The sequence below is a fragment of the Nicotiana tabacum genome, chromosome 23, assembly GCF_000715075.1.
Source record: "Nicotiana tabacum cultivar K326 chromosome 23, ASM71507v2, whole genome shotgun sequence".
Taxonomy (NCBI): domain Eukaryota; kingdom Viridiplantae; phylum Streptophyta; class Magnoliopsida; order Solanales; family Solanaceae; genus Nicotiana; species Nicotiana tabacum.
Window position 1 is genome coordinate 138018713 of NC_134102.1, and position 20389 is coordinate 138039101.

The 20389-nt window shown below is 39.1% G+C and overlaps 2 protein-coding genes across 2 annotated transcripts; both read left to right on the forward strand.

The window, feature by feature from the left end:
• The first annotated feature begins 1270 nt into the window (after positions 1-1270).
• On the forward strand, positions 1271-7126 carry LOC107774344 (BTB/POZ domain-containing protein POB1-like). Its single transcript, XM_016593840.2, has 6 exons — positions 1271-1863; positions 3366-3518; positions 3792-3919; positions 4009-4072; positions 5227-5506; positions 6061-7126. Exons 1-6 carry the CDS (start codon positions 1650-1652, stop codon positions 6872-6874), a joined length of 1653 nt encoding a protein of 550 aa, XP_016449326.1. The 5' UTR covers positions 1271-1649; the 3' UTR covers positions 6875-7126.
• A 492-nt stretch (positions 7127-7618) lies between these two features.
• On the forward strand, positions 7619-8527 carry LOC107774345 (uncharacterized). The gene has a single exon (XM_016593841.2). The coding sequence runs from the start codon at positions 7619-7621 to the stop codon at positions 8525-8527; it is 909 nt and encodes a 302-aa protein (XP_016449327.2).
• The last annotated feature ends 11862 nt before the right edge of the window (positions 8528-20389 follow it).

Genomic DNA, 20389 nt, shown 5'->3' on the forward strand with positions numbered 1-20389 from the left:
CTTTGATTGTCCTTTCGAACGGCTATTGCATGGGGGTGATATCGACCCCTTTAACACCGTATTTTCGAAATCAGAGTCATAATCAATATGAAGAGATGAAGATTTGACCACAGTTGCTTTAGATTTTGATTTCTTACCAGTTGAATTTTTACCCATCTTTCAACTTGGCAAGAATGATGATATTATCTTCGAATTTCTACAAAAGAGTCTTGATTTAAAAAAATAGTTAAGAAAAAGATTAAGAAGACACAATAAGAGAGTATTAATCAGATAAAAATGGAGAGATTTGGGGGATTTGAAAATTTTGGAATTTGGGGAAGATAGAGAAGAATAGCGTAAAAGAAGGAGAGAGGGGAGGAGAGAGCGGAAAGTGCTGAACGTTACTTCTAATTTTGAATAACAATAAAATTGGCTATGATATACCAATTAAAACAAATAAAAACTTAAAGTTGGGCTATAGGGTGCCAATATTTAAAATTAGGGCTTTTTTATGCCAATTTTCTTAATAGGTTGTTATACCATGCTATTTTTTCTTCTTGCAAATCACCCATTATTTCTTGAGGTTGGGCTTGTAATTCTTTTGGGTTGATTTTGGACATGTGGTGTGGATATTCCTAACAGGGCTGGAAGGAAAATCCTAGCCCACTTCTGTTACGACGTTTAGGCTGCTAATTACATAAGTATAAAGTTCTATCTGAAAATATATATACTTTTAGTTTTGATGATTGTTCCAAATTGAACAGTTTAATGGTTAATCTAAACTAGGATTAAAGTTGTCTGAATATGATAAATAAAATCTGGCTAGACTGGGTTTGGCACAACTAATAAATACTTCGTGATCGAAGAGATTATAGCATATCATGTTTACAAAAAATAAAAATAAAAACTAAGTGAATTGATCATCGATCACATAACAATCAAGCATTAATAGAAAACTAATCACATAATTACTGTCTTTTGCGACAAATATAAGCGCTTACTAAGTGTTATGTAAGCCGTGTGAAAGTTATATTTTTGAGCTAGAACAAGCAAAATACGCAAAGTCATAAAATTTAACCGAACAATTATAATATGTAAACTTAATAATAATGCGACTTAATTATAGTCTTTTAGCGATCAAGCTATCTAGCTCAGTTACTTATTTTGTAATTTTTACGTATGTCGTTCATCACATCATATTTACTTAATTTTTTCCAAAGATAAATATATTTACAGTAACATACTATCAGGACTCTTGAATATAGTCTTTGCATTGGACTATTATTTGACCACAACAGACTCCACAAGAAAAAAAATAAATTTAAAAACAAAAAAAGGATGTAAAATTGAAGAACAGATTTGAATTGGTTTTGTTTTCCCCTCGTATAAGACAAGAGTATGCTAAATAAAGACAACTACTTGTAACTGATTTAAACCCAAAATTAAGCATAAAAACAAACCAGCAAAACAACCAATTAAAATTTCTTCCGTTACAAAATCCACAACAATCTCAAATTGGATTCTCTTTTAATCTGTAACATTAATTACTTCATTCAAATTATGTAAATTGTTTGTATAAAACCCCTTAAAAACACAACCTTTTCATCAATTCTCAATTGGGTTTCTCTTCTTAATCTGTAAATTTTTGTTATTTCATTCAATTTTGTATAATGGATTCTGATTTTTCTCCCGGGTGCGGGTCGGGTATACAATCAGACTTTGCGTTCGCTTTCAATGATAGCAATTTCTCGGATCGGATCTTAAGGATTGAGATTGTACCCGACTTGCCGGATTGTAAAACGGGCTGTGAAGGTTGTAGTGGCGGCATTGATGATTGGGCCCGGAATCGCAAGCGTAGGAGAGAAGAAATCAAGAAAGAAAATGGTTTGTTTTTCTCAATATTTTTTTCCAATTAGGGTTAACCTCCTTTTTTTTGTGTGTGTGTGTTTGGAGGGGGGTAGATTTTTGGTTTTAGAAAATGGTTTGCCGTTTTGAATGCTTCATTAGGGTTTTGATTTTTCTGTTATCATTTATAAAACAAGGTTATTTTTATATATATTTGATAATGATAGTGTCTGGTCTAGCTTGTGCACACCTGAACTATTTTACCGTGTAGCTGATATCTCCCACAAACACAAGACCAAGACTTACGACAGATAAGAAAAAATCACTTAGTGTCTTTTGTCTTGTTGGGGTTTCAACCCTGGTGTCGATGGTTTGCGCTCATTTATTGACAACTAGGCGACACCCATAGGTGCACTATGCCACACCCTTGGGTGCCATTTTAGCAGAGGAGATATTAAGAAAGAAAATAATTAACTTTTCGATATTTCATTACGGTTTTACATCTTTATTTAGCTTAGACTTTTTGTTTTCTGTTAATTTTCATTAAAAAAAGGACATACTTTACCATTGATTTTTTGTTCTAGGGGAGGATGCCAACAAAGAAACTGGATTGTTTTCTCAATTCTCTATTAGGGTTTAACATCTTTTTTATAATAAGGAGGGCAACATCTTATTATCCGTAGAATTTTGGTTTCTGTTAATTTTCATGTACCTCTTTATATGGATTTGGATTTCCCCGTTTGTAATTTAGCTTTAAAGGGTGGATTTTTCTAGGGAAATTTTTTATTTGGTTAATGCATGCGAAGGGCGGGTTTTAAACGATTCATATAGCTGAACCAACTAGTTTAGAATATGGGAAAGACAGTTTATTGAGTTAGGGTTTTGTTTTTTTGTGTGAAATGGGATTGCATTTTCTTTATAGATACCACAGCTGCAGTTTATTTCTTCAATTTATTGATCTTTTTTAAAATAAAGGTAGGATTAGATGAGCCTTCAAAGTTGTTGTCAATGGTCATGTTTGATGAAACTAATGAGATGCAACTTGAAATGAAAGGTTTTGAACTGGGAGGATGAAATGATGTATTTGGTTGAAGTTGTTTGAGTGTTGGCTGCTGGTACAAACTACAAAGCATGCACTGATCTTGTTGATGTATTTGCAGTTTGTATTCTTATTTAGTCTTGGCATTGCAGAGTACTTATGCTGTAGGTTCATTCGAGTACCTCATACCATAATGTTGCATCCCCTTTCAAGTACATGTGTATCTGTCAGTTAAGCTTTGTTGTAAATACTACAGATTTTAGATGCAAACATGCTATTGCTTGTTGGCTGTTTGAAGTCATACTTGAAAGTGTCCTTAAATTGTTGGCCTATTAAACAAAAGTTTCATTCTCAAAACATTCGTGGCCTATCGAAGAACAAAATGTAGTTTATCACGTAAACTTACCCTGTTTTAGTCACATATTTTGGAAGCTCTGCGCTATTAATTACGCGAGTTTTCCTGTTTTTCCCCTTTCGTATGCTTATCTCATTTACTTGTCAGATGCGGATGTGGTCATGCAACGTGAGGAGCAAGTAGTAAATTGTAATTTGCTGGAAATGGAAGATGGTCTTGCTGATGACGAACAAGATGAAGAAGCTGTAGGAATGCTTGAGGAATCACCTTCTGGCATTGAGATGACCACAAATCCCCCTGGTACGTATTCACTTCCCTATAATGGAGTACTTTTTCCTGCTATTTCAAGGATATCAATCATTATTCATTAGTGATTCTAACTCTTTCCATAAAATCCTGATTATCAAGAATCTGAGGTTAGATTCTAATATTGCTTACTCTTCTGAGAGAAGTATATTCTCTGCCTGCATAGTTGGAAAGTCAACTTTTCTTTTATGATGCATTCTTAATATTAGTCTACATGATAAATGGCTATTTATCAAGGTTTTTAGACAAGTTTGATGCGTTTTATAGGCGATGATGAAGCTTCTAAAAGCGATGATGATTCATCTACAAACATGGACTCTTCAAACCCCCTTCGGGTGAGAACTATACATATCAGTTCTCCCATTTTGGCAGCTAAGAGTCCATTCTTTTATAAGGTGAGTAATCTTTAATATACTAATATTTTTTGCCTTAATTAGGCACCTCCTGTTTAATTTTTTTAAACAACGATTTGTTTTCTTCTTAGTTGTTCTCAAATGGCATGAAAGAGTCGGAACAACGGCATGTAACCATACGAATCAATGCGTCGGGTAAGTACTAAATTTGACTTACTTTCTCGTGTGAAAGTTTCATTCCAGCTTAATGTCTGTTTTTTAACATTTAGGAATAGTAAATTTTTCTTGAGCACTAAGTGCAATATTTGAGATTGGAGTAACAGGAAAACCTTGTATTACCCATTGTCAGAAATTTAAGTGTAGTTGTACAGATGAGCTTCGAATGTTTCAACTACATTTCTTTCCTAATTGAATCAGGGTATAAACCGATGTCAATGCATGTTTGGCTCTAGCGTACTATGGGCATTGTCACACAGACTCCCCCCATCTTCCCTCCCAAACAAAACTTACAATAGAGGGAAGCTTAGAATAGAGGGAAGAAACCCGTCTGTATCATCTTCATGAACAGTGCCTGCATTCAAAACTTTCTTCTTCTTTTTTTAGATAAGTTTACATTCACAAATCTCTTTGAGTTGCAATAGCTCACTTAAATTAGAAAAGAATACTCCTTCTCAAGGTAGGGTTGGAAAAATCCAATGATTATCTGAGAAGAGGAGTGATGGATGAACCTGTCACAATTGCTGTCAGTGGTTATTTTTAGGGTTAAAACTTAGAACAACTAGATTTTACCCTAATAGGAGATTGGGCTTACCTGAACTAGATGTGTTTTCCATTTACATTCTTCAACTATCAATGTACAATTCAATAGAAATCATACTACCTACTAATAAATGATAATTGAGATTTTCTGGGGCTGCCAAACAGTTGGATAAGTAAATACCATACAAGGAAGTCTGTATTTATTAGCCTTAGCACACACTTTTTTTAAATATATTTTGGATCTTTGATGTGAATCATATGAGATACTCCTAAAGAGTCAATTTGACATAGATTATCATGCATAATGTTTGCAAGTTTAACAGCATTCTCCATACACTTGATGGTTTAATTATCACGCATATGGGATACTCCTAAAGAGTCAATTTGACATAGATTATCACGCATAATGTTTTCAAGTTTTAGCATTCTCCATGCACGCATAATGTTTTAATTATCTGCAAAATCTCCTGTCCACCTTTTTGTTTGTCATCCTTTCTTTTCCTTTTAAGGAAAAATTATCTGCATATATTTTCTTTTGTTGTTAGCTGACAAACAATTTAACTTTTGCCTTTCTCAATCTTATTGAGCAGAAGAAGCTGCCCTCATGGACCTCTTGAATTTTATGTATAGCAATACTTTATCAACTACTACACTTACTGCCGTGCTTGATGTGTTGATGGCTGCTGACAAATTTGAGGTTGCGTCATGCATGAGATACTGCGGCCGCGTACTGCGAAATCTTCGCATGACTTGTGAATCAGCATTGCTTTATTTGGATCTTCCTTCCAGTGTACTAATGGCTGATGCCGTTCTGCCGTTAACAGATGCTGCGAAACAGTTTCTTGCTGCACGTTTCAAGGATATAACCAAGTGAGTAGCTCTATATAGAAACTTTAACTTTTACCTTGTTCGCTCTGGTTTGGTTGAATATGATAGTGAAGCTAGTTAAGTTTTTGATTTTTCTCAGTATCACGAGAAATTTCTTCATTTCATTATCTTGATTACCAAATGAGTGAATCTCTATTACCCAACACTTCCTTTTAACATTCGCGACCCTCTTGGGCTCCAGGCACTAGCTGATGAAATTTTCCCTTTTGTTTCATTAGTATACCAAAGAATTGACCTATAATAATGACCTCAGCTTTCAATACTCCATACACTTTTCATGAGACTCTTTACCATCTATACCACTAATAAAAGTATGAAAGATTTAGCATTTCCATATCAGTCTGTACTTTAATCAATTGTTACCTATTGGAAAATTATTTTTTTCTTTGAATTTGAAAGTGATCTTTATTTGTTTGGCTCATAGTTAATGAATAACTTTCTACGCTAACTGCTATTGGCATGTGCACTGCACATGCATGAAAACTAGTTTGAGAAAGGTGTCTTCTTATGAATCTTTTTTCTCTTAAATCCTTCAGGTTCCAAGAAGAGGTATTGAATTTGCCTCTTGCGGGAATTGAGGCTGTTCTGTCCAGTGACGATCTTCAGATTGCTTCAGAGGATGCTGTCTATGACTTTGCGTTAAAGTGGGCTCGCATCCATTACCCAAAGCTTGAAGAACGGCGGGAAGTATTGAGCTCACGTCTTTGTCGACTCATTCGATTTCCATGCATGACATGCAGGAAGCTGAAGAAAGTCCTAACATGCAATGACTTTGATCCTGAGCTTGCTTCAAAGCTTGTCCTCGAGGCTCTTTTTTATAAGGCCGAAGCACCATATCGGCAGCGCTCCATTGCTGCAGACGCAGGGAATGCTTTGTGCCATCGTTACATGGAGAGGGCATACAAATACAGACCTGTTAAAGTTCTCGAGTTCGAAGCACCTCGTCAACAGTGTGTTATTTACCTAGATTTGAAAAAAGAGGAATGCGCTAGCCTCTTTCCTGCTGGTAGAGTTTATTCACAGGCTTTCCATTTGGGTGGACAGGGATTTTTCCTGTCAGCTCATTGCAACATGGATCAACAAAGTGCATTCCATTGCTTTGGGCTGTTTCTGGGCATGCAAGAGAAGGGCGCAGTGTCATTTGCAGTCGACTACGAGTTTGCAGCTCGTATCAAGCCAAACGAGCAATACGTGAGCAAATACAAAGGGAACTACACTTTCACTGGTGGCAAGGCTGTTGGCTACAGGAACCTATTTGGTATAGGTTGGAACGCATTTATGGCTGATGATAGTACTTACTTCATCAATGGACTTCTCCATCTTCGAGCTGAGCTTACTATCCGCCAATAGAGAGTTTAGATACAATCGCTGTGCTTCCGCTGACAGCTAAACTATACTTTTTATTTCAGTGAGGGCTTAAGAAGTTTACATTGTAGTGGTGTCTTACTTAAAAGTGCAGCACATATGAGCAATAGTTGTATGGGCTATATATTGCTTGTTACCTATTGCCGTATATGCGCTGTTGTAAATTAGTAAAATCAAAGACTTTGAGTGGTTCATATTTTGACAATCACCGTCTTTGTGAAGTTTCATATTTTGACCTTATAGTGACTGCTCATCCAGATTTCAGTTGCTTTGGGGATGTGTATTTAGTTACCTGAAAGTTTCCAAAGCTTCAAATTCTGTTTTATGGTAGTGCATAATACTTGTCTGACTTACCCTCACCAGGAATCCTTGTTATCTGGAATATATGATCTCCCCCCCCCCCCCCCATTTTTTTTTTGGTCTGCAAAAAGACAAAAGAATCTGGAATTTGGTCCATGTGATAATTCCCATTTTTCATGGGAGAACAATGGTCTCTCTTTATCAACAGACAAAGGCATAATTGTTTCACCCTAAGGTGGAAACCCTATTATTAGTCTAATGGGACCAACTTAAGCATGACTTTGAGTGTATAACCCTAATCTAAAGTCCAAAAAGAAAAAGACTTTCCACCTCCAACCCTTCTTTCCTCCTCAATTTTAGCCATATTTTAAGCTCAAAGTCCTTCATACAGTTGGAAAGTAAAGCAAACCAAATACTTAGACCAATTCAATGAAATCCCAGAACAGACAATGTCCAAAGAGATCAAATTTTATGCAAAACTTGTATATAGTTTGGTTATTCATCTTCTTGAAACTCTTTCTTCTTGTTCAATGTTCTAATAACAGCCTTACAGAATCATTAGACGTTATTCTTCACGAGCATGCTTTCAAATCTTTGGTTCATCAACATACTGGAGATTTATACAATGCTAATCTTCCTTCAAATCTAGCAGGAATGAAACTCTCACTCGTTCGATTAAGAAGCAGAACATTGTGGAAAAAGGGTGCAAACTTTAGTGGTTTTTCTATCCCTCCAAGAACTATTCCAGTGCCTTATGTTAAAAGAATCCACATTCTGTATAATGACTTGGGAAACTTATCTTCTCATTACTTCAACATATCAGGTTACAATCTCTTAACTTCTGTTATTGGTTTCATGGTTTATGATGCACCATCTCATATTAGTAGTATCACAAATCTTACAAAGCTTGATCTTAAACCAATGGGACAACCTATATCGATCGAGTTCAAGAATTTAACAGAGATGAAGGAAAGAACAAAGTGTGTTATGTTTGATGAAAATGGGAAAGTTTCTCTTAGTGAAATGAGATTTCCCAACTTATGTTACACAAGAAATCATGGTCATTTCTCTATAGTGCTACCTTTAGAGATAAAGAAGAAGAAGAGAATATGGGGTTTTTTGGTTATTGGATTTGTTATCGGACTACTCGGGTTGGCATTGGTAGCTGCAGTAGGAAAGATGGTGTTGGGAATTTTTAAAGCCAAGAAAACATGTGAAATGGAAAGAGAAGCAGAAGAAGGTGAGTTTTTGGAAACTGTTGTTGTTGGTAAAAGTAAAATGCCTATTGCTATGGTCACAAGAACTCATCCAGTAATTGAAGGACCATGTTTTCCATAGTTTGCGTCATTTTATTGTGATTAGTTAGTTTTATGGTTTTAAAGGTAAAATCTTTAGTTGTATAGTTGCATTTCCAAAGATGTTATAGTACGATAATAGCAAAGAGAGACCAGTTTGAGCACAAAAAAAATTCTGTTTTTATAATGCGTTTCTAAAACTTATTTGGGATATTTGTAAGATAAACCTCGGGGGTATATTTGACTAATATTGCAATGTTTTTTTTTTCGTCTAGAGGTTAATTTATTTTTAATTTGATAATTTATAGTCTTGACAAAAGGCTGACAGGAGTTTTTGCGACTTCTTTTATACTTTTCTATAAAAGTTCAGTTATATTTGCTCAGTTTTGGACTCAATTCCAGTCGTTTGAAAGGAATGTTAATCCAGAAATTCAACCCTCCAATGAGCTTTGTGGCCAAGACAAATGGTAAATGATCAAGGCGTCATTAAGACATAAAACTTTGAGAAGACCGCTTTATCCGGTATTTATGTTAGCGGAAAATAGTAAATACCTGACAAAATAGTGAAAATAGCACGAGTTGTCCAACTTTCAGATCGGTAATCGAAAAATAATCAGTGTTTATAAAGTCTTTGAAAAATAGCCATTATTTTGCTGAAACACATAAAGTTCAGCATAATATGCGAGATTATGAAGCTTTTGCGTTTAAACTTCCAGCATATTATGTTGGAACTCCAGCACACACAGAAAGTTCCAGCATGCGGGATTATAAGTTCCTGCATATAAACTTCTCGCATATTATGTTGGAACTCCGGCACATTATGAAATTCCAGCATATTATGCTGGAAGCTCATATGTAAAAAATTCGAATTTCAGCATATTATGTTGGAATATTTCCATATTTTTAGGGTTTTTTTGTTCAAATTTTATCTTTACATGAAAAAGTGACTAAATTTCAATTACTTTTGAAATTGTAGCTATTCTTCAATTACCAGTTATAAATCTGGCTATTTTTTATTTTTTCCGACAAAATATTTAAGGTAAACAAAAATTGGCCCGAATATCACGTTAACAAAAGAAAGCATAAAAATTTGAGGAGAGCCCAAGTATGAAACTTTTTTCTTAAACATACAAAAGACCAATAATGAAATTTAGAGGTTGAGAATATACATGAAAGCATTACGAGTGGATAATCTACTAACGTATAAATTCAGTAATGGTGCCCGTATCTAATCGTACTATATTAAAAATGGGAACCAAAGCTTAAAAGTTAAATTAGCTAATATCTTTCTTATAAGTCTAAATACCCTATTTAGTTTAAAAATTCCTACAAATTAAGAATCGGTAAACCTAAATAACCTATTTAAAATGTATGATTTTCCAACCGAGTTCTTTATAATATGTTATTTAGTATTGGTCATTCCAAATAATAGTGAGTAAACAATAATGAAATTAGTTACTAAACAGTAATTATAATTTTATTTCAATAATAAAAGGAATAGGTACGAGAAGTGTAGAAAAAAATAGTGAATGACTAACTACTAAATGAGATTTGGATTTAATAAAATAGGTAGTTCTTGAATCTTAGAAGATCCATTTGCAAGTTGCACCATATTATTAAATCAAAGCAAACCGGGCCAACTTTGACTTTAACTAAATAAAAATTAACATAAAATATTTCTAATTGTTCATCATATTTATTCATGTTGCATGAAGTTAATTAATATGGATAAGATCTATTACATAGTTAATCTGTTTGTTCTTCTTTCTTTAATCCATCTAAATTTGGTTTTTATTTGTCTTATATTCTATACTTTTATACATATAACAATCTAACATATCATCAACAATAAAATATTTTAAATAATATATCTAATACTTACATAACAAAGGATATCACGCCTTAGAAAAGTCATAAAATTGTTTTTAAAAGCTAGTCAAATATACATGTTTGAATGACTCTTCTTTGATTATTTTGTTTCTCTTTTGTCTTATAGTCTCATAAATTCTTCTCCTTTCATAAATATTAGAGTTTAAGCTTGTACTATAATTGTTTAGATGTAGTCTAGAAGTATATAAATATAATTAGAATATGTATCACATGGTGGTTACTAGTACATATCCTATATTTTATTCATGTTGCATGAAATTATTTAATATGGTAAGATCTATTGCATAGTTAAATTGTTTGTTCTTTCTTTAATCCACTTATTTTTTGTATTTATTTGTCTAATATTTTATATTTTTATATAACAATCTAACATTTCATCAACAACTAATCAAATATACATGCTAATTTAATAATCAAAGCCATGAAAAAAACTATTTTTGCGGAGAAATCAAATAACCATTTAGTAATCATTTTTTATGTTATACTGTTGCTCTTGTACTAATTTTAACTATCGAATATATTTTTTTATTGTTAAACAATTTTAGTATTTTTATATTATAGCTACTTTTGTACTGATTTTGATTATCGAAATTTTTGTCCTCCTTTTAAATTTTGATGGTACAATACCGTATATTTGGTCCATTTATTATTATTATTATTAAGAAATATGAGTAATGTTTTTAATCTTATAACACTACAGATCGGTGATGGTTATTTATTGTTGTTAAGCTCTACCCTAATCCCTTTTTTTCCTGAAACCAAAGCACATGGAATATATAGGAATGATGTTCACTATTCTGCAAAGCACAATCACTCTGAATTCCATGCGAAACCGTAGGATGCCCACATATGTTCACGGCTGAGAGTTCGAGAAAACAGCATTTTCACGAGGTCCACTCAGCGTGAGTGGCATTTATTTTCTTTCTTTTATTAATAGTATTTGATTTAATTGTAGTTCCTAATGAATACAATTAAAGAAGGGGCTTGTTCATTGATCTTGTAATTCTCGTCGTATGTTCGTGGTTCCCTATAATTCTCATCTGTTGTCTCTGGTTGTGTGGTTTAGTAAAATCATTGAAAAAAACAGCATCCACAAGCATATGTAATTGATTTTGTGACATAGAAACAATACCAGCTTGTTGAGTATGAACTATAATTTTTTGCTTCTCCTTTGCTGCAACATTAACCCTCAACTGAGCAACTTTTGGCCTCTTTTGCTTCTCTAGCCCTTATTTCTCTACGGGGAAAAGACCCCGAAACCAAAGGGCTCTACTTTTTTTATTCTCCCAGTACTCACTTTCAGCAACTCCACTCTTCCAAGAGAATTGACCTTGGGAACTATAACACCACGGTGATTTTATTTAATAATTCAGACATAATTTTTTGAATAGGTTCTATGTAATTTTGCCTTTTTATAATGTACATGCAACATACGTAATCAACAAAAGAAGCCAGTTCAACAAGCGTTTGTTACTTATTTTCTTTAACAAAATGGGTAGCTAACAAATGACAGATCAAAACCCCCATTTCTTCTCCCCGTAAATTGTTGTTTTGTCATATTGACAAAACCCCAACCCTTAAACCCAAAATTAAGCTTTTACAAGAACTTGGCTTTACTGTAACGACTCGGCCGGTCGTTTCGAAAGTTATAGCCCCGTTTTCCCTATTTTTACTTCTTTTTGTGTTATTCAGCTATATTATATTATATTGAGTTAGTTGGTTCGGGTCCGAAAGAAACTCGGAGTGAATTGAGACACTTAGTCTCTTAAGTAGAAACTTAAGTTGGAAAAGTCAACCGGATATTGACCTATGTATAAACGATCTCGGATTTAAATTCTGATGGTTACGTTAGGTGATTTTGGATTTAGGAGTGCGTCCGTAATGTGATTTGGAGGTCCGTGGTAGAATTAGGCTTGAATTGGCAAAATTGGAAATTTGATGATTTTAGTCGACAGTGAAAAATTTGATATCGGGGTCGGAATGGAATTACGGAAGTTGGAGTAGGTTCGTAGTATCATTTTGTGACGTGTGTGCAAAATTTAAGGTCATTCGGACGTGGTTTGGTTGGTTTTGGCATCGGTTGCCGAATTTAAAAATTTAGAAGTTCTTAGGCTTGAATCCGACGGTAATTTGATGATTTGATGTTGTTTTGAGTGATTCGAAGGTTCGGCTAAGTTGGTATGTTGGTATATGACTTGTTGGTATTTTTAGTTGAGGTACCGAGGGTCTCGGGGTGATTCCGGGTGGTTAACGGATTTGTTGAAGTTGGAAATTGCAGCTGGAGCTGCTTCTTCTGCTATTTCCGCACCTGCGGAAGAAAGGGTCGCAGGTGCGAGGCCGCTGGTGCATGTGGGGAGTGCGCAGGTGCGGGAGACGCTGGGCCAAGGCTGGGAACACATGTGTGAAGAATTGGCCGCATCTGCGAGCCCGCAGGTGCGAGGCTTTAAGCGCAGATGCGGAGATGAGAAGTTTGGACTGGTTTCGCAGATGCGCACCTGGGACCGCAGATGCGAGTCCGCAGGTGCGAGGAAAGGGTCCACAGGTGCGAAATCTGGGCGATTAGGTGAGTTGCGTAGGTGCGGCTTCTTGGACCGCAGGTGCGGTCGCGCGGGTGCGAGAAAATGTCCGCAGTTGCGAAAAATCTGGGCAGAAACCATAAATAGAACCCTTCGTAAATTTTGATCATTCTTCACAATTTCAACTCGGTTTTTGGAGCTTTTGGGAGAGGTTTGAAGAGGGAATCAAGGGGATTTCGTTGAGGTAAGTTACTTGAGCCCCAATACTTGTATATATGGTGATTTTCCATTATTTTAATCATGGTAATTTATAAAAATAAGGGGTTAGGGCTTGGAATATTTGGAGAGTAATTTAAGGATTTGAAGGACCAAACGATGTCGGATTTTGATGAATTTGGTATGGTTAGACTCGTGAGTGAATGAACTTTCTAGTTTTGTAAATTTTTATCGGATTTCAAGACGTGGACCCGGGGCCCGGGTTTGAGCCAATTTCGGGTTTTGGTCTAATTTTATAGTTTTTCTTGTGGAATTTATTCCATTAGCACTATTGATGGTATTGTACTGATTGTGAATAGATTCTGAGCATTTAGAGGCTGAGTCCAGAGGCAATATCATTGCGGGTTAGATATTTGACCGGTTTGAGGTAAGTAACGATTGTAAATCTGGTCTTAAGGGTATGAAACCCCGGATTTTGTATCATTCTACTATTTTTAGTGACGCACATGCTAGGTGACAGGCGTGTGGGCGTGCACTGCTGGGAATTGTGACTTGGTCCGTCCCGTAGCAACTGTAAAGTTGCATACTTTGTTGAAACCATTTGATACTTATATGTTTTATAAAGAATTTCTGTAAATTGGGCTGAATGCCATGTATGGGCCTTGCGCCAACGCTGTTTGGACCCTTAGGGGCTGTTTCTTACCATCCTCTCATTGTTTTCGATTGAAAATCTATACTCAGTCATGTTTATACTTGTTTACCGCATAACTCAGTTTTATGACTCTATTTTGATGCATATAAATATTTTGGGCCGAATGCCCGATTTTACTAAAATGCCTGAGTGGCTTGAGAGGTTTATGACTGAGTGAGACCGAGGGCCTGATTTGTGAGGATGAGTGTGGATTAGGGCTGCCCGCCTGCAGCATATTTATGTTTGATATCGGCCGAGGGCCTGATTGTGAGGATGAGTATGGATCGGGGCTGCCCGCCTGCAGCATACTTTATTATTATAGCACATGAGTTGTCCGTGCAGATTATAGCGCTTGAGCTGAAGGAGCCCCTCCGTAGTCTGTACATAACCCCAGTGAGCGCAGGTACCTACTGAGTGCGAGTGCCGAGTGCCGAGTGCTGAGTGACTGGGAGGCATGAGTGATTGTGAGGTATGCCCGAGTGGCAAGAGTGACTGTGAGGTATACCCTAGTGGCACGAGTGACTGTGAGGTTTGCCCGAGGGGCTGTATATGAGTGATGTTTTGCCCAAGGGGCTGTTTATGATTTCATCATTTTTGCTCACTTTTGCATTGAGCCTTCGTTTGAAAAACTGTTGGAAAAATATCTTTAAATGATTTTACTAGAACTGGGTTTAAACGAGATGTTTGATTCAAATCCTGATTTTTAAAAGCATGTGGTATTTTACTGAGATTTCCTGATATGAACGTTATATGCTTTATTGCTCGTCACTACTGCTCAGTCTTTATTTATTGTTGTTACTTACTGAGTTGGCGTACTCACGTTACTCCCTGCACCTTGTGTGCAGATCCAGGTGTAGCTGGACACGGTAGCGGTTATTGAGTGTTCTGGTTGCAGATTTTCTTGGAGATAGCAAGGTAGCTGTTTGGCGATCGCAGCCCCTGCTCTTCTCCCTCTTATCTTTCTCTAGTTGTATTTAGCTATTTTTCGGGCTGAGTTAGCCTTGATATTGTTAGACAGATTGTAGTATATACTCAAGATAGTGACACCCCGATGTCGGGCTTTTCTTTTTCGCACTTCTATTTTTCTTTGATTAGAACTCTTTAAATGGAGGTTTTATGTTAAATAACCTTGAAATTATCTTTGAAATGAAAATATCATTTTGTTTTGGAAATGAATCGGCTTGCCTAGTTCCACGATAGGCGCCATCACGATAGGGATTAGTTTTGGGTTGTGACATATTGGTATTAGAGCCTAGGTTACATAGGTCCCACGAGTCATAAGCGAGTTTAGTAGAGTCTTGCGGATCGGTTCGGAGACGTCTGTACTTATCTTCGAGAGGCTGCATAACCTTTAGGAAACTCCACATTCTTGAGTTTTTGTCGTGCGAATCTGTATATTCTAGTAACTAAACATCTGTTGTTTCATTCTCTCACAGATAGTGAGGACTCGTAATACCGGTCAGGAGGGCCTACCACCAGTACTACCAGCCAGGGCCGCGAGAGGCCGAGGCCGCGGTAGAGGCCGTGGTAGGGGCAGAGGTGCAGCCCGTACAACAGTTGGGGAAGTACCTACAGATCTACCGGTTGTCCCAGATCAGGACCAAGTTCCAGTTGTTGATGTACCAGCTCAGTCACCACCTGTGCCTATTGTGATTCCAGGCCTTCAGGAGGCCCTAGCTCAGATTCTGACAGCGTGTACTGGCCTTGCTCAGGCGGTCTCTATTTCGACGGCTGCAACCACTTCTCAGGCCAGGGGAGGCACTCAGACTCCTGTCGCTCGCATACTCGAGCAGGTTATTCAGGGACTTCAGACACCAGAGGCACCACCAGCCCAGCCGGTTGCTATTGCTCAGGATTATGTGGTTCCTGCTATGCCCGAGGATGATCAGCATAGGTTGGAGAGGTTTGGGAGACTTCAGCCACCACCTTTCAGTGGCACAGAGAGAGAGGATGCTAAGGAGTTTTTGGACAGGTGTCAGAGGATACTCCGTACTGCTGGTATTTTGGAGACTTGTGGGGTCTCATTCACTACCTTTCAGTTTTTTGGGGCTACACTCAGATGGTGGGAGACTTACGAGAGGAGTAGGCCTGTTGGCGCAGCACCCCTTACTTGGCAGCAGTTCTCCGTGGTCTTTCTGGAGAAGTTCGTGCCTCGATCCCGTAGAGAGGAGCTGCGTAGACAGTTTGAGCGGCTCCGCCAGGGTGATATGTATGTGATGTAGTATGAGATGCGGTTCTCCGAGTTGGCCCGTCATGCTATCTGGTCGGTTCCAACAGACAGATAGAGGATCATGAGGTTTATTGATGGCCTCACTTATCAGCTACAGTTGCTCATGACCAGGGAGTGGGTTTCAGGTGCTACCTTTGATGAGGTTGTCGACATTGCTCGGCAGATTGAGATGGTTCACGGTCAGGAGAGGGTTGAGAGGGAGGCCAAGAGGCCTCGTGGTCAGGGTGGATTCAGCGGTGCTCCTTTTGGGGGTCAGTTCCAGCACGGTAGAGGTCACCATTTGAGACATGCTCAGTCAACTCTGCCATTTCATCGGGGTGCATCATCTGGCCATGGTTCTCACAGTTTTCATCAGGGCCACTCATCACTTAGTGCCCTTCCAGTTCAGAGTTCGTCCCATGCTCTACCTATTCAGGGCTCTTCCATGCCAGGTTCTTCTACCAGTCATCCCGGTGCTAGGAGTTCCCTTCAGTTTCCGCTGCCAGCACCAAGGAGTTGTTTTGAGTGTGGGGAGCTGGGGCATATGTGGAGGCAGTGTCCTCATTGTCACGGAGGTCTATCTCAGCAGAGGAGTCCGCCTCTGACTACAATACCAGTTACCTCACCACCCGCCCAGTCAGCTCGGGGTGGAGGTCAGTCAGCTAGGGGTCGCCCTAGAGGAGGAGGCAGATCACGGGGTGGTCAGGCCTGTTTCTATGCTCTCCCTGCCAGACCAGATGCTATTGCTTCAGATGCTGTGATTACAGGTATTGTCTCAGTTTGCCACAGAGATGCCTCAGTATTATTTGACCTTGGTTCCACGTATTTATATGTTTCCTCGTATTTCGCCCATTTTCTGGATATGCCCTGTGAGTCCTTAGTTTCATCTATACATGTATCTACTCCTGTGGGCGATACTATTATTGTGGACCGTGTATATCAGTCATGTGTGGTGACTATTGGGGGTCTGGAGACCCGAGTGGATCTATTGTTGCTCAGTATGGTTGACTTTGATGTGATATTGGGTATGGATTGGTTATCTTCATGTCATATTGTTCTAGATTGTCACGCTAAGACAGTGACATTGGCTATGCCGGGAATTCCTAGGGTTGAGTGGAGCAGTTTTGTAGATTATGTACCAAGTAGGGTGATTTCATATTTGAAGGCTCAGCGCATGGTTGAGAAGGGTTGCCTATCTTATTTGGCTTTTGTGAGGGATGTTAGTGCAGATACTCCTGTCATTGATTCTGTTCCGGTAGTACGTGATTTTCTAGATGTATTTCCTGCAAACCTACCGGGCATGCCGCCTGACATGGATATTGACTTTGGTATTGATTTGGTGCCGGGCACTCAGCCCATTTCTATTCCACCATATCGTATGGCACCGGCTGAGTTGAAGAAATTGAAAGAACACCTTCAGGAACTCCTCGATATGGGGTTTATTTGGCCTAGTATGTCACCTTGGGGTGCACCGGTTCTATTTGTGAAGAAGAAGGATGGTTCCATGAGAATATGTATTGATTACAGGCAGTTGAACAAGGTCACAGTCAAGAACAAGTATCCTTTGCCTCGCATTGATGATTTATTCGACCAGCTTCAGGGAGCGAGGGTGTTCTCAAAGATTGATTTGAGGTCCGGTTATCACCAGTTGAAGATTTGGGATTCAGATATTCTCAAAACAGCTTTCAGAACCCGATATGGCCATTATGAGTTCTTGGTGATGTCTTTTGGGCTGACCAATGCCCCAGCAGCGTTCATGCATTTGATGAACAGTGTATTCTAGCCCTATTTGGACTCATTCGTCGTTGTATTCATTGATGACATCCTGGTGTACTCTCGTAGCCAGGAGGAGCACGCTTAGCATTTGAAGATTGCATTACAGAGATTGAGGGAGGAGAAGCTTTATGCAAAGTTCTCCAAATGTGAGTTTTGGCCTCAGTTCAGTAGCATTCTTGGGGCACGTGGTGTCCAGCGAGGGTATTCAGGTGGATCCGAAGAAGATAGAGGCGGTGCAGAGTTGGCCTAGACCGTCCTCAGCCACGGAGATTAGGAGCTTTCTTGGTTTGGCGGGTTATTACTGTTACTTTGTGGAGGGATTTTCATCTATTGCATCGCCCTTGACCAAATTGACCCAAAAGGGTGCTCTATTCAGGTGGTCGGATGAATGTAAAGAGAGCTTTCAGAAGCTCAAGACTGCTTTGACCACAACTCAAGTGTTAGTTCTGCCATCAGCTTCAGGTTCTTACACCGTGTATTGTGATGCCTCGAGGATAGGCATTGGTTGTTTTTTGATACAGGAGGGTAGGGTGATTACCTATGCCTCGCGCCAGTTGAAGACCAACGAGAAGAACTATCATGTCCATGATCTTGAGTTAGCCATTGTTCACGCCTTGAAGATTTGGCATCATTATTTGTATGGGGTTCATTATGAGATCTATACTGATCACCGGAGTCTGCAGTATCTGTTAAAGCAGAAGGATCTTAATTTGCTTCAGCGGAGATGGTTGGAACTTCTTAAGGACTATGATATTACTATTTTGTACCATCCGGGGAAGGGCAATGTGGTGGCCGATGCTTTGAGTCACCGGGCAGAGAGTTTGGGGAGTTTAGCATATCTTCCAGCAACAGAGAGACCTTTAGCATTTGATGTTCTTACCTTAGCGGGCCAGCTTGTCAGATTAGATATTTCGGATCCAAGCCGGGTATTGGCTTGTGTGGTCTCCAGGTCTTCTCTTTATGACCGTATCAGGGAGCGTCAGTATGATGACCCCCACTTGCTCGTTCTTCAGGACAGGGTTCGGAGAGGTAATGCTAGGGATGTGACTATTGGTGATGACGGCGTGCTGAGAATGCAGGGCCAGATATGTGTGCCTAATGTAGATGGGCTTCAAGGGTTTATTCTTTAAGAGGCCCACAACTCGCGGTATTCCATCCATCCGGGTGCCGCAAAGATGTACCAGGATGTGAAGCAGCACTATTGGTGGAGGCGGATGAAGAAGGATATAGTTGGGTTTGTGGCTCGGTGTCTCAACTGTCAGCAGGTTAAGTATGAGAATCAGAGACCGGGTGGCTTGCTTCAGAGATTAGAGATCCTAGAGTGGAAGTGGGAGCGGATCACTATGGACTTTGTAGTTGGGCTTCCACGGACTTCGAGGAAGTTCGATGCTATTTGGGTTATTGTGGATCGGCTGACCAAGTCCGCGTACTTCATTCCATTTGGTACTACTTACTCTTCAGAGCGGTTGGCTGAGGTTTACATGTGAGAGATCATTCGCCTGCATGGTGTCCCAGTTTTCATCATTTCAGATAGGGGTACTTAGTTCACATCGCAGTTTTGGAGGACCGTGTAGCGAGAGTTGGGTACTCAGGTTGAGTTAAGCACATCTTTTCACCCTCAGACAGACGGGCAGTCCGAGCGCACTATTCAGATATTGGAAGACATGTTGCGTGCTTGTGTCATTGACTTTGGGGGTTCATGGGACCAGTTTTTGCCACTCGCGGAGTTTGCATATAACAATAGTTATCAGTCGAGCATTCAGATGGCTCCGTACGAGGCTTTGTATGAGAGGAGATGTAGATCTCCGGTTGGATGGTTTGAGCCAGGTGTGGCTAGGCTCTTAGGTACAGACTTGGTTCAGGACACATTAGATAAGGTGAAATTGATTCAGGAGTAGCTTTGCATGGCGCAGTCTAGGCAAAAGTGCTACGCTGATAGGAAGGTCCGTGATGTGTATTTTATGGTTGGGGAGAAGGTTTTGCTGAAAGTATCACCCATGAAGGGTGTTATGAGGTTTGGGAAGAGGGGCAAGTTGAGCCCCCGATTCATTGGGCCTTTTGAGGTGCTTCAGAGAATAGGGGAGGTGGCTTATAAGCTTGCCTTGCCACCCAGATTGTCGAGTGTGCATCCAGTGTTTCAAGTTTCCATGCTCCGGAAGTATATTGGAGATCCGTCCCATATTTTGGATTTCAGTACGGTTCAGTTGGAGGGTGATATGACTTATGATGTGGAGCCGGTGGCTATTTTGGATCGGCAGGTTCGAAGGTTGAGGTCAAAGGATATAGCTTCAGTGAAGGTACAATGGAGAGGTCAGCCTGTGGAGGAGGCCACTTGGGAGACCGAGCGGGAGATGCAGAGCAGATATCCATGCCTATTCGAGACTCCAGGTATGTTTCTAGACCCGTTCGAGGACGAACGGATGTTTAAGAGGGGAGGATGTAACGACCCGGCCGGTCGTTTCGAGAGTTATAGCCTCGTTTTCCCCATTTCTACTTTTTTTTGTGTTATTCAGCTATATTATGTTATATCGGGTTAGTTGGTTCGGGTCCAGAAGGAACTCGGAGTGAATTGAGACACTAAGTCTCTTAAGTAGAAACTTAAGTTGG

What these genes read in the sequence shown, in the direction of transcription:
- LOC107774344 (XM_016593840.2), top strand. Translation starts at nt 1,650, where the DNA reads ATGGATTCTGATTTTTCTCCCGGGTGCGGGTCGGGTATACAATCAGAC. An exon ending in GATGACCACAAATCCCCCTG is followed by an intron (nt 3,519 to 3,791) that starts GTACGTATTCAC and finishes TGCGTTTTATAG; the next exon opens with GCGATGATGAAGCTTCTAAA. An exon ending in CATACGAATCAATGCGTCGG is followed by an intron (nt 4,073 to 5,226) that starts GTAAGTACTAAA and finishes CTTATTGAGCAG; the next exon opens with AAGAAGCTGCCCTCATGGAC.
- LOC107774345 (XM_016593841.2), top strand. Translation starts at nt 7,619, where the DNA reads ATGAAATCCCAGAACAGACAATGTCCAAAGAGATCAAATTTTATGCAA.